At 37.7% G+C, this 15007-nt stretch overlaps 1 protein-coding gene across 1 annotated transcript in view; it reads right to left on the reverse strand.

The window, feature by feature from the left end:
• Nucleotides 1–15007, reverse strand: part of ATP1B3 (ATPase Na+/K+ transporting subunit beta 3) — a 35903-nt gene that overhangs the window by 10340 nt on the left and 10556 nt on the right. The window contains exons 2-4 of the mRNA XM_004385076.2: nucleotides 6969–7097; nucleotides 2310–2417; nucleotides 644–828 (exon numbers count right to left, since the gene is read on the reverse strand). Coding sequence (XP_004385133.1) covers nucleotides 644–828; nucleotides 2310–2417; nucleotides 6969–7097 — 422 coding nt within the window. The remainder of the gene's footprint in view (nucleotides 1–643; nucleotides 829–2309; nucleotides 2418–6968; nucleotides 7098–15007) is intronic.

Below are 15007 nucleotides of genomic sequence, written 5' to 3' on the forward strand. Positions count from 1 at the left end.
AGCGGCCCTGAGGAATAAACACCTGGTGGCGATCCCCGTCACATGGGGTCACTATGAGTCGAGATCGACCCTATGGCATGTAGCAACTACAGCAATGGCTATGTAAGTCAGGTGCCCCTTCTGTACAATATAGCAAAACGCCAGTTACAGCTGCAATACCTCACTGAGCTCATTAGAGTGGGATTTTATTTGTATTTCTGCTATGTAATTACATACACAAATACTAAGAAACTATGCGCTGCTACTAAATTGTTCAGAAAAAGTTAAGGTAGCCAAAGGTTTACAGCTTCACCCAGGATTCAAAGGCGGCCACCACACAGGAACAAAGCCACGCTTCAGGTACGGCAACTAGAACGCCCGTCCCTCAAGCGGGAATCTACGCGGAAACTCACATAGCCATTTTCAAAAGCAAAAGCTGAAGTTACTTTACTCTCTAATCCATCATGAACTCTTATAAACCAATCTTTTTTCACTGTATTAACTTTTTTTTTCAAAGATCAATAATATTACTGTTAGCCTCTTAAATAAGCTAACCCCGAACTGAGGTATCATTTAATAAGGCGGGCATTAATACAACCAAAACAATCTAAAAATATTTGTCAGGTTTCTATCAGAGGATATCAGCAGTAAAATATGTACCTACTCTGTTCATTTTCACGAGAATACAAGGGCTTCCTCTGGAATAGCCATATTCAGTATCGTTCTGGCCACTGCATTCTTTAAGTAAATGACGAGGAAACTGACACGCACTATAAACAGGGCCCTTCTGTTCAAAAAGTGCTCCGTCAGGACAGGCTGTGAGATTCTTCTGTTCTTCCAAATCGTATGCTAAAAATGAAATACATGTGTGTGTGCACAGATCAACCAAATCGAAAGACTAAAAACAACCAAGAATATATCACTCTTTGGACAATGTTCTTCAAAGGCAAAAACCACAACCCTCATGACCGGATAACTCTAGGGAAAGAATGTTAAGTTTGCTCACTGAACTTTTAACACCTGTGGACTGCTCTAGATCAATCTCTTGTCACCATTAGGTGGCAGCAGCCCTGGCTATAGAGTCCACCTTCTGCATGTTCTCCTCTGTGTGCTAGGCCCAACAGGTAAGACGGTGAGGACACAAAAGGTACTGCCACTGCCCCATGAAGCGTACAGTCTACTGGGGACCAGACTGAGTAGGTCCTTCAGGCTGCTGTTATGTTCTTTGGCTTTTACAGTGACCAAGGTGGAGGTGTTTAAGCATAAGATAACATGATCTAATTCAGATTTTTCAAGGATCACATAGGCTGCTTTCTGAGAGTGGGGGGAAGGGGGCAGAGGCAGGGAGCCAGCCCAGTTAGGAAGCTATTACAGTAATCCAGCTAAGTGGAGATGGCGGCTCGGGGCAAGAGAAGGAGTAATGGAGGTGGTGAGAAAAAGACACGTGTCGGTGAGGAAATGGAGCACAGGAGCGCTCATTCATGGCTGGTGGGAATGCAAAATGGTAGTCACTCTGGATGACAGTCTGGAAGCTTCTTACAAAGCTAAACACAGAGACAGCAGTAAGTTCAGTGGTTTCCAGGGGGACTGGGAGGAGGAATAAACAGGTGGAGCACAGGGGATTTTTAGGGCCGTGACATTATTCTGTATGATACTGTAATTGAGGACCAAAAACCCATGGGATTATACCACACAGAGAGTAAACATTAACGTAGACTACGGATTTTAGTTAATAACTGTTGTTAGCTGCCCTTGAGTCGGCCCCCAACTCATGACTACCCTATGCACAACTGAAGGAATGCGGCCTGGTCCTGCACCAGCCCCACAATTAGTTATGGATTAGACTGCTCTGATCCATAGGGTTTTTAATTGGCTGATGTTCAGAAGCAGACTGCCGGGTCTTTCTCCCACAGGACTGCTGGGTGGGTTAGAATTGCCAACCTTTAGGTTATCAGCCAACTGTAAACCGCTTGCGCCACCCAGGCCCCCTCACCCCCACGATATAGACTTGTTCTACTAATCAAGTACTTTTAGTTTTAAGGTAGATATAAACGTTCACGTCAATGAACTTACTCAGTGTATTTATCAAAGGGTAGATGGAAAAATCAAACCAACTGTCCATTAGGGTTAGGCCCCTACGTCTTTCCGTAAGTTAGAATATTCTTACAACTAATTATAAAATGTACTTGCAACTCTTCTTAGGTTGTCTATAGTTAAAAGGAAATAAAGGTAAAATAAACTCTAAGAATGTTTTTAAAAGCAAGCATAATGGGGTACTAGTTTTTGTCAAAACTAAAATCTTTTACCTTACTCCAAGAAAACATACTTACACTTTAGGAAATTGTCAAGATCTCTAACATATCCTTCATAGGATCTTGAATCAGACAAACTGAATGAATATTCCAACGCAGTCACTGGTTTTGGAAAAACCATAAGTCCTATTAAAGAGATAAGAGAAAAAAGGGGAAAATTAAGTATATCAAACTCCCTTCTCTCCCTACACTTGTCCCTAAAAAGCAGGTCTCAATTATATACAAAATTGTGTCCATGGTATTATGACATTGTCGAGGAACTTCCTGCCATTGTCCAATTATGAAGGTTTTTTTGTTAGGTTCTGTCAAGTGAATTTCCCCTACGGAGCTGCTGGGTCGGTCTGAATTGCCAACCTTCTAGTTAGCAGTGGAGCTCTTAACTGTTGTGCCACCAAAGCTTCTTAATTTATGAAGGTAGACATCTGAAGTGAATGAACACCCAAATCTTCAAAACCACCTCAGAATTTGAATTACCAGTTTGAAATCTCCCCTAACTGTGACCATCTACAGTTAATTATAATCACTATTCCTCATAAAAAGATTCAAGTTTTATTATTTTCCACGTTCATTTTTCTATCAAATAATATTTTTTAAATTTTGCCAATTTGTCATTAATATATGGGAAAAATTTTAGCAAATCAAAGTCTAAGCACTTTTGTTATTAGAAATTATAACTATATGGAAACATTCATAAAGACAGATTTTTTTAAGTACTCAGCAACTAGCTTAAATTTGGTGGTTCGAAACCACCCAGCAGCTCCATGGGAGAAAGGCCTGGTGATCTGCTGCTGTAAAGACTACAGCCTAGAAAACCTTACGGGGAAGTTCTCCTCTATTACATGGGGTCACTATGAGTTGAAAACTGACTTGATGGCACCTAACAACATACATTTTTACCTCTATGGTTAAATAGCCTTCCTTCAATAATAAGCATTTCTCTATGATTAAAATAGTTTCACATGTTCATGGAAACAATTTCATATCACGAGTCTATGCCCATGTACACCTACTCCTCACTCATCAACTATCTCATTATCCAACATTTCGCATTTACGACAATAAATCTACTATCTATTTTGCACATTAACAATGTACAAACGATGTCGGGCAGTAAAAAACACCAAGGTGCAAGGAGAAGGTAACGCTGACTGTGATGGTTAAGATTGTGTCAACTTGACTGGGCCATGATTCTCAGTGGTTTGGCACTTATGTAATGATGTAATTTGGCAGTTATGTAATGATATAGTCATCCTCCATTCTGTGATCTGATGTGGTCATCCCTCCATTTTCACAAAACACTGATTTTCAGATGACAACCTGGTCTTTCGAACCTAACCACGTTGACAAGTGAGGGGTGGGTATATGTAGAACACGCTGCATAAGCTTATTAACAGAGAAAATGAAAGTGTACTAATCTGTAAGAAACATTCAGATTTCCAACTTTATCATAACATCTCCTTGTTTAAAAAAGATTAGGTCTATATTATTTATACAGCCTTACACAATGCTAATATTTTCATTACTCTCCAAACATTCCCCCATTAGAGCTATTAGAGATAATATTCCTTGCAATGAATCTGAAAATATACAAGTAAAAAGTTCAGTTTTAGCTGTCATTAAAATTGCTGCTCAGACACTAATTTTTAGACCAGATCCAGTTTCTTTCAAACCCTAAACACTTGCCTGTGTTGATCTTCATGGTTCATGAGTTAAACTAGATCCAATGCTACTCAAATATGATGAACTAATACTCCTAAATGGCAAAGCAAATCTTACTCTACATTCTGCACTGCAGTGCTATGGATTGCTTTTATGTGGCCTTTCTAGCCATGGTCTTGTAATTCCCACCAAATGACTGCATAAGACCATGGAAATAATGCATATGGAACCCCAGTGAGAGGATAGGTCAGTTTTGCCACTCTGCTAGGCTTAAAATGAGCCATCCAGAGGCAGAAGGAGGGAACATCACTACCACCAAGAAGAAGAGCCAGGAGTGCAGTGCGTCCTTTGGGCCCCGGGGTCTTTGTGCTGAGAACCTCCTAGACCCAGGAGACAGAGAGAGTGAGAGCTGTAACACCAGAGACGGTGCAAGATGGCAAAAAGCAGTGGCAGGGAAATGGTGGCAGCAGAACCAGCAGTATCTGTGGTTTCTAGAAAAAGATGACATCCCTTTATATGATTAAGTTCTAAGGTAATTTTAAAACATTTCAATTTAGAAAAAAAAATTGTATTAGACCCAAATGTTTAAAACTGAATTTCTGATACTGGTTTCATTTAGATCTTGCCTAGCAACGCTCTTGCAGACCCAGTACCTGCTCTTTAGCCCTCTATACCTGCTATTCAACAGCCAGTTTGAAGTTCTAAGTAAAAAACCAGGGCAGGAGTTTGTAGTACAGCTGCATTTTTAACATAGTACATTTACATATTCCAAATAAAGTCTTGGCTTACCCAAACCAAAAACATCAAGAGAATGTGAAGACTACCCACCCAATTCTTATCTCCTCCAGATTTAAACTACTGGAGTCTGAGTGTATGCGTGCACGCACATGTATGCATGCATTTGTAGCGGTACAGATGGGGAGATGGATGGTATGTGTTTATGTTGTAAGTATGTGTATGTAGAGATACATATCAATTTAAAACTAACATGTATTTTACTGAGTGTAAACATGTCAACAAAACACCATTTACAAATAAAAATAATGCGGACATTGTAAAAAGAGACTTAGAAAATACAGGTAAAAAGAGAAAGATTACCCATAATCTCTTCGTGAAAAGAAAAATCACCTTTAATAATCTGGTGTACATTCATCTTGTATATGTGTGTGTATATATATGCGTTTGTGTGTGCATGAAACTAATGATACTTTTTTAAGTACAATGCACTTGGTAAATAGCTTTAAAGAAATCAGTTTAAATATACTGAACACATATTTTACTGCTTGTATTTTTCATGCCATCATAAAATGAGTTTAATATTTCTGAAATAGATCAAATTGTGTTCAAAGGAATTAAAGTCAATTTAGGGAGCAGGAAAAAAGAATATCTTAGAATTAATCTAGGCAGAAAGAAAACTGGGGTACAGTGAGAAATACGAGAAAAATTATTATGGTGCTAGTCTGATACTTGGTCAAACAAACTTAAGAGTGAGCAGAAAGGGGTTATTCGAGATGTTTACACAGATCAATATTTACTGGAAAGGAAAGGCAATTAGAACAAATTGTTCTAAGAAAAAAGCACTGGGAAAAAATGGTTCTGTTTGATTGTTAACATGGCGCAGAAGTCCATGCTGTGAGCAAGGATCTTGGTCAGGATTTTTCAACCTCAGCACTATTGATATTTCGGGCTGATAATTCTGTGTTATGGAGGGTTGTCTTATTCAGTGTAGGATGCTTGGCTGCATCCCTGGCCTTTACTCACTAGAAGCCAGTACCACTAGGCCTGCCCTGCCCCACCCAATGGGACAACCAAAAATGTCTCCAAACACTGCCAAATGTGCTGCAGGAGCAAACCGCCCCTGGTTGAGAACTACTGCTCTAGGTGGAAACCTCCCGCTCAAGGCCCACCTTCCCTGGTCTGACTGCCCGTCTTTCCTGCTGTCCATACCCCACCCCTCCATGTAGAGCCTTTCCTTCTCTATAACTTCTAGAAATCTTTCACATTTTTGGGAACTATATACACTGGAGTTCTGCATGTTATTGTTTTCTTCTCTAAAAAATTATAAACACCTTGAAGATGACAACAATGAAGGCAGAGTTGGCATTCAAAGACTATCTGACTGTTTTAAACAATAAAATCAGGAGCAAAAAAATGTGATTTAAACAAGTATTTCAGTTTAAACATTTTTTTCTCTAGTATATTCTTTAGTATAATGAAGAACTTTTTTATTTCTGAAGAGAATCAAGAGACAGGAATTAAACATATAAAGAATACACTCCTTTTATTCTCTAATGATGTGTCAGTATTTAACATTTCTTATCATATCCATCCTAAGCAATCAGAACCATGAAGCATGTATTTACAAGACCAATGGTCTAGCCCGAGCTAGAGCTGAAATACACACTTTATAACTAAATTACTCAAGGAGAGTGAAACTGCTATACAATATTCATAAAAGACATTCATAACTAGAACTAAATTTAGCTTCACTATAATTCTCAATATTCATCTCTGCTTATTCCTGGCAAAGGACCTAAGATTTATCAGTTCATGAATCAATATACAAATCAGTATACACACACTACACAACGGACAAAAATCAAAACTTTCATATTAACCAACCCCAAGGTTACCTTCTATCTGCTATATAAAACAGATTTATGGTGTCATGGCTACACTCAATTATGTGAAAGCTAGGCTGTCAAGCTGTTAGCACTCCATCATTCTAACCACGTAATTCACACTTATCTGCCTTCAAAATTTCATTGTTTCCCAGGAGAAAGAGAAAATTGTTTATAGCGTTCTATTGCCTAAATCCTAATACATTAACACTTCACATTTGTGAAGTTAAAAATAATGAGACTTGAGCGGTAACTGTTATCTGCCTTTGTCATATGACTGTGGGGATGTCAGAGAAGACTAAATATTATTTAAAACACATATACACACAGAAATTTATGGTGAAGATGAACTATAACCCAGTTTTGTTAAAGGCCACGATAACTGCAACATAATTACCTGGAGTGGGAATCTGATCACGATATTTTGGGACTTCATCATTCAGTGTCTGAAGCATGGCCCACATTGTGAATGAGAAGAGCGCAGCCAAGAACCCATAGAAGACTAGGTAGAAGAGCAAGATCAAACCTGCAAAAAGAAATTAAACTTATGAAATTTGGACATACACAGACACACAGGAGCGCGTATACATGTGCGTGCGCGTGTGGGGGGGTGTAGGTTAAGAACAAACCAACCAACCACTGCAAGGCTTTGATTCCAAGCTTCGCCGTGCACATGGCCAAATGTCCCCATATCCAGGACACGTGAATTTGCCCAAGCAAGGGGACATTTGAGCAGGCAGCACACATCCGCCAGGATCCCCTCCTCTCCTCTGGCAATTCAAAGTACAAGTAGCTTCCAGAGTTCCTACTCAAGCTCAAAGTGAGAGCCTTAAAATTCCAGCACATAGGACAGTGTTTCCCAAAATGAACTTGATGCCCTCTAGAAAGATGAAATATGATTTTAGATTGGACCAAAAACCCAATATTTACATGTTCCTTCAACTAGCAAATAGAAAATGATTTTCTATTTTCTAGTTAAAGGAACATGTAAATATGATCAAACCCATACTTCAGAGAGAGTAATTATTTACACAGATTTAAGTTTCAAAAAGTGAGCTGATTTAAAGAATAACCAGGAAATGTGCAGACAATGCAAAAATCATGAAGATGGTACTCAATAAATTAAGTTTAGGAAACACCGGTCAAGTGGAAGGCTCATGCAGACGTGAAGAACAGACAAGACTAGAAACAAGCGCCCCAGAGGACCTGCACAGCGCTGCTGCTCGACACAAAGCAAGATTGGGCAGACACAAGTTTCAACACCAGTGGCTTCATCTCTTCCTTCACAATTTAGAAACGCTAAGACAGCTCTATTCCTGGGCCAACGATTTATTTTGGGAACACTTAAAATCAATTATCTTCTCAACTGTCTTTAGTCAAAGTTCTAACATCAGAAGTGGCACCATCAGGATTACACGTTAGAATATACTGTTAAAGTCACACATTTGTGTTTAAAATTAATCAAAGGATATTAAAGAAATCCCCAGATACAATAAGAGTGAAAAACATTCACTACCCCAAGGTGAATTAACATCCACCTTAATTTCCAGTCTTATTAATCCTTTTTGTTTGCCTGACTCTATTCCTAGCAGAGGGGCTAAGTGCAGGGGTTGCTGACCTGGAATCTATGAACCTTCTCCCTCCACCCAAGGATTACCTTCAAAGGGTTTCTAAGATTTATGCTCATAATATTTATTTCTGTATGTATCCTTTTTTTCCTGGGGAGTAGCTCCCCATATCCTAAAACATGCCCCATGACCTCAAAACAGATTGTGCCAAAAGCTGGATAATCTTTTATTTCTCATTTGCAGGGCTGGAAGCACACCCCTCCCGTTTTTTCTCCAAGTAAAAGGGAAATGGTTAAAGCAATCTCAATTCAGACTAGCACCTCCATCCCCCAATTACCAGGAGGCCGAAACAGGGAGAGGACAGAAGGAAGGAAGGAGGACAGGTGTTACCTTCAGACAGCATCACTTCCCTACCACATAGCACGACCCTGTTACAGAAAAAGAAAAGGAAGACCAATCTCAAAGAAGTGATCAGCTTACTACAGACAGAAATGAAAACACATGCAATGCCCCCAGGCCCGCTTCATGAAATACAGGAGAGAAGACACACCTGAAGATCTACGTATTTGTAGAAACTAATAGATAAAATCCTCTGCACGGTAGATCAGAGGTCGGCAAGTACATAAACATAATGAGTGTGGCTGTGTTCCAATAAAATAAAATGTCATATAAAGACAGGAGGATTGGGCCACCGTAGTTTGCTGACCCCTGCAGTAGATAATAAACTGTTTAAATAATAATAACAAATAAATATATAATAATGATAATAAAGAAGTTTGAAACAAAAGGTTAATTATTTTTAAATGTTTTCATGTCTTGTCTCAAAACAGTCATATATCATTTTGAAAATATTGATTTTAAATTCCCAAGAAATAACGTAAATGAAATTTCTAACAGTTACCAAGCAAACATATAGTAGACACGATTACAAGTTGTGCCCAACTCTGCTTTCTAAAAAACCACCACATCATGAAAAACAAAATTTAATATATAAGATGTATTAAAGAAATATTTGTTCACGTTAACAGCCAGGTTCCAAATCTGAGGCTGTCTATTAATAGCCATTATGTCAATTTTGAAACAATAGTGATTTCCCACAATAAAGCAAGTTTGCCCGACTTGAACAAGATCCTTTTGTCATAACCCAAACCTAACATTTGAGAATTAAATCTCATAAATATCATATATGAAAGACTACTCACAAGGGTAGCAATGCTTTTATCAATTTAATCTCCCCCTCTCCCTGTTAGGAAACCCTGGTGGCATAGTGGTTAAGTGATACGGCTGCTAACCAAAAGGCTGGCAGTTCGAATGCACCAGGCACTCCTTGGAAACTCTATGGGACAGTTCTACTCTGTCCTATAGGGTCACTATGAGTCAGAATCGACTCGACAGCAGCGGGTTTGAGTTTTGTTTTTTTCTCCCTACTAAGAAAAACAATACCAGAAAACAAAAACAGAAGTTGTAAACTGCCGCTCTTATCAAGGAGTAAACTTGCATTTAGTTATTCAGATGCAGATTGCTGGTGGGCTTAACACATGGTAGGAATCAAATTGCAGGCACTCTAGGTTAGTAATGGGTAGCGTTTGGAAACTGTTCAACGTACCATGTCTGCCACAGTGCTTCTTAATATAAGCAGGAAATAATAAAGAGACTAAATAGTGCTTATCATATTACTAATGTTTCCTAAGTTTAAAGTTATTCAAGAATTTCCTTAAATCATTAACTGAAGATAAACCAACATGGATTTAAACTCTAAAGAAACACTAGTATTTTATATGGTCTGGTTAAGGTCAATAGAATCAAAACCAAAATAAACACAGAGCTTAATGCTGTAATTGGTATTTGTGTATCATCACACTGTCCTTCTAACAGTACAGAAGCAGCCAAAAGAAAAAAAGGTTACTGCTAAATTCTCACTCTGGATAGAACGGCAGACATCAGAGGAACAGAACTGTTAAATGAGTAGAAACTTCTGTCCCTCCCAAACTTAGGCATTGACCCTCCTCCCCCTCCCACTTCTGCTTCTTGAGAAGTCAAAATCTTCAAATCCTTTTTTTCCTCTCCTCTTCTTTTTGATGAGGGGACAGGCAGTAAGACAGATTTGCTGGAGGCAGTGCAGTGGAGTGGTTATATGCATGGATTCTACAAGAGTCAGACATTTATGCTCAAATCCTGGCCTGAGCACTTTTTTGCTGTGTGGCTTTGGGTAAATTTCCTAATCTCTGCTCCCATCTGAAAAATAGGTAATAGTGATACCTATCTAATTATTCACATGAGAGAAAGAAAAATAAAAGTCAACAGATTTTGACTACATTAAATCAAAAGGCCAACAACAAACTAGAAACTTTTTGAATGACACTGGAACTAGGTTTTAGGGTTAAACCTAAAACTTAAAGTTGAACCTGATCAATTGCACTTGGCTTTCAAAGATGTTTTTGTAAATGAGGTTTGATCCATGCGGGCTCTATAAAAGAGGAAACTAAGCAGCAAGAAATCTGGCCAAGGTTTACCCTGTTATCCAGGGGAAAGAGAAATGAACTCTGTCCAGCACACAGAATTTGGGCACAGGGAGAAGTCATCAGGCTTCATCATGACCTGGACATCGCCCCCCTCAACACACTCAACATAGGTATCAAGTGCTAGGGGAAGGGGGAAAAAAGAAAAAAAAAACCAACTGTCCCTAGCAGGAAGAAAAAAGAAAGGGATCTGATCAAAGGCCTCCCAAAAATGATGATGATGAGCAGGAAAGGGCTCTGGCTTAAAGCCAAGGTGACCAGGGAGAACACCACAGCACGAGCCATCAGATGAGGACAGTACAGCCTTGTTCCCACCCCTAATACACACGTGCCCCTGGTGTTAAGCAACCAGCAGCAACAGCAGCATAATCACTGATGTGGGAAGAGGGAGCCAAGGTACTTGGGCTGAAAAACTGGGCAATGTCCTGAATGGGCTAGAGAAAACCTACTGGACAAGAAAACCTCCACACCTAGACCAGCTCTTGGCTTCACATGCTATCCCTGTACCCAAGGGCTGAAACAGGAAAGTTTAAACACAAAGAGGAGGAGCACACAACCGAGAATTCTCAAGCATTTGAAAAAAACTACTCCAGTGAAAGTACCAAACTCAACAAAGAAAGTAACACCTGAAAAATTTGAGTTATAACAGTAAACAGAGTAAGACTTTAGCAAAAGCATAAGTATAATGAAAATACAGAGTACAAGGTGAAAGCATAAGGTAAAAGAATACGAACTGGAGAAGAGTCAAACTGAAAAAAAAAACTCAGACACTTAAGAAAATGATCAAAAAGCTCATAAGAATTTTTGCAAAGCTCACAGGAATTTTGCAAACTGCTTGTTAAACACAGGCATTATTAAAAATTATATTATATAAATATACAATTAAACTATATTTTTAAAAAAGGAAAGAAAATGAAAAGGCAAACCAAAGACTGCGAGGAAGTATTTGCAAAACCTAAGAGACATAGGACTTTTATCTAGACTATATAAAGCTGTCTTAACAATAAGACAAAACACACTTAAAATATTGGGGAAATGATTTGAACAGAAACTTCACCAAGGATATTAGGATGGCAAAAATAAGTTCATGAAAAAGTGCTCCACATCTTCAGTCATCAGAGAAGAGCAAATCAAAAGCACAATGAGCTACCCTTACACATCCTTCAGAATGGTAAAAATTTTAAAGACTGACCATACCAAGTGCTGGTAAGGATGTGGAGCAACTGCAACACTGAAACACCGTTGGTGGGAATGCAACATGGTATAGCCACTTTGGAAAACAGTTTGACAATTTCTTGAAAAGTTAAACACACACCTACAACAGGACCCAGTCAATCCACTCCTAGAAATTTACCCAAGAAAAATGAAACCACATCACACGTTCACAAGGTGAAATGTACATGAATGTTCATAGCAGCTTTATTTGTAATCACTAACAACTGAAAACAACCCGAATGTCCATCAACAGATGAACTAATAAAATCTGGTACATCCATACAATGGAATACTGCTCAGCAATAAAATGAACTATCGATGCACCTGAAGCATGGATGAAGGCCTGAAGAATCCAGAGCAACCACAAAAGAGTACATACTACATAATTCCATGTATTTAAAATTCTAGGAAATATACACAAATTTAAAGTGTCAGAAAGGAGATCTGTTTTGGCCTGGAGACTGGGAAGACAGGTTGAGAGACGGATTACAAAGGGGCAAGATGAAATTTAGAGGGTGATGGATACGTTTATTATCTTGATTAGAGTGATAATTTCAGGAGTATGCACATATCAAAATTGAAATTGTAAATTTTAAATATAAATATATGCAATTTATTGTTGTGTCAATTATCCCATAGTATAGCTGTTAAAAAAAAAAAAACAACAAAAAACTCAATAGATGGGCTAACCTACACAACTGACCAAGCTAAAGAAAAAAAATTCAGTGAGCTGGAAAATCAAGCCAAGGTATTCTTTTACAAGGCAAAGAGAGAGAATAAATGATAATTGTTGAGACAGGGGGACAGAACCAGAAGTATCAACATATCTCAAAGGTGTTCCACAAGAAAAAGGAATAGGATGGGGAAGATGCTAAAAAAAAATAACAAATCCTGTGTCTAGACTGGAATGGTTGAAAAACAGTAGAAAACATCCTATTCCTAGACACAAACTGGTGAAATCTTGGAACATCAAAAATAAACAGAAAAATTTTTAGAGCTTCTAAAGAGATAGAAACAGGTTAAACAGGTTACCTAAATACAGAAAGATGACTGACATCACATCTCTCATTGGCTAAAAATGAAAAAGCATCTTCCAAATTGAGGGGATGGATCAACCAAGAAAACAAAATAAGGACATTACCAGACAACAGGACTCATATCCGACTTAAGAATTGCTCACGTAACACAAAAGCAAAAAACTGCTAACAGTGTCCATGAAGTGGACAAAGGAGAAACAAATAATACATAATAGAAAACTATAAACAGCGGTTTAAAAAGGAATGGAATAGATCTCAAATACCCTGAAAGGGAAAAAGGAGCCTCAGAATGATACATAAAAAAATAGGAAAAAAAAAATTGTAAAACATAAAAATAGTAAAAAAAAAAAAATCTACCCAATGCTATCTATGGAAACTCTGGTGGCCTAGTGGTTAAGAGCTACGGGTGCTAACCAAAAAGTCGGCAGTTCGAATCCACCATGTGCTCCCTTGGAAACTCTATGGGACAGTTCTACTGTCCTATATGGTTGCTATGAGTCAGAATTGGCAATGGGTTGGATTATAATGCTATCTATACAAGATAAAACTAGAAACAAAGCAGAATGGTTGAAGATAAACAGATGGGAAAATAAAGTAGGTCTTGGCTAACACAATGTAGATATGGCATCGTTACAGTAAGCAAGCTAGAATTCAAGTCAAAAAGCATTAATAGGGTGGAGATGTTTTGTACTAACAAAAAGTAAATGAAACACATGTAGAAGATACTGCATAATAGCCTTGAACCTTTGTGATGCTAAGTGGCTTCAAATATACAAAGCAAAAGCAGAATTACAAGCAAACCTCTGCCAGAAACCTACAGATTGAGTAAACAATAGCAACAAAAAAGACATTAGTTATTTATAAAACACAGTTAACACTGTAGTTACCAGAAAATCTACTCTTTACAAACTTGAAATATTATCCCTAAACTTACCATGACTTAAATTATATAATAAATCAAATCCAAAACAAAACAAACAAAAAAACCTTGAGGCTACATTCTTTAAACTCAAGAGTAACTACATTAGAAAATAACAAAAAATTAGAAAATGCATTTCTAAACCACCTTTGCATTAAAAAGACAATAAAAAACTGAAATAAAACTACTTTGAAATTCAGAACAATAATGTAGCTAAAGCAGAACTCAAAGGAAAAGTCATTGCTTTAAATGCATTCACTAAAAAAACAAGTAAGACTAACAAAACGGCCAGATTTTTAGTTCAAGTATAAAATAAATCCTAGGAAAGATTTAAGATAAAAGCACAAATTAATGGAAACAAGGTTCAAAAAGTATTTATTTTGACCAATAAAACTAGTTTTCAATCCGTAAATTTGAAAATAGGTGATTTTTTTTTTGGAAAAATAAAAAAATTTCAAGAAGCTTTTATAAAAAGTAAACTGGGCTCTAACCCTAAAAAAGATACTAAGTCCAAATGGCTTTAGTTGGTTCTCCCAAAATTTCAAGGACTGTTTAATCCTATACATTAATTTTTTTTTTAATATGCTCTTGCAAGTTACCTGAATGGTTTTTACAATGCTAGCACTACTATGACGCCAAAACCGGCAGATAGTACACAAATTTCATATGTTTCTTTTACAAGCCAGTGTGATAATGACACAAGAATAAATACAGATTAATAAAATACAACAATATCCAAAATAGCATGCATATAAAATGGACTTTTGCATGTAACAATGTTGGCAATTTAAATTAGGAAAGAAATGAATAGAATATTCAATATATGATGGTATAAGTGATTAGGAAACACCCACAAAAGACTTTTAAATTTGTGTTAATTTAAAATCAGTACAATTTAAAAAACAATAGAGTTAAGAGACAAGCAAGAGAGCAAAAAGATGAACAGACCATAAAAGACATTTACAAGTACAACAAATGCATAATATTCAGTGAATCAAAAATTCCCTTTAACCACCACAGACACATCCAAACTCCCTGAGGGACTGAACTGCTGGGCGGAGGGCTCTGCGGACCATGGTCTCGGGGAACATCTAGCTCAACTGGCATGACACAGCTTATAAAGGCAATGCTCTACATTCTACCTTGGTGAGTAGTGTCTGGGGTCTTAAAAGCCTGTG

This window comes from Trichechus manatus, unplaced genomic scaffold, assembly GCF_000243295.1.
Source record: "Trichechus manatus latirostris isolate Lorelei unplaced genomic scaffold, TriManLat1.0 scaffold00132, whole genome shotgun sequence".
Classification (NCBI taxonomy): Eukaryota; Metazoa; Chordata; class Mammalia; order Sirenia; family Trichechidae; genus Trichechus; species Trichechus manatus.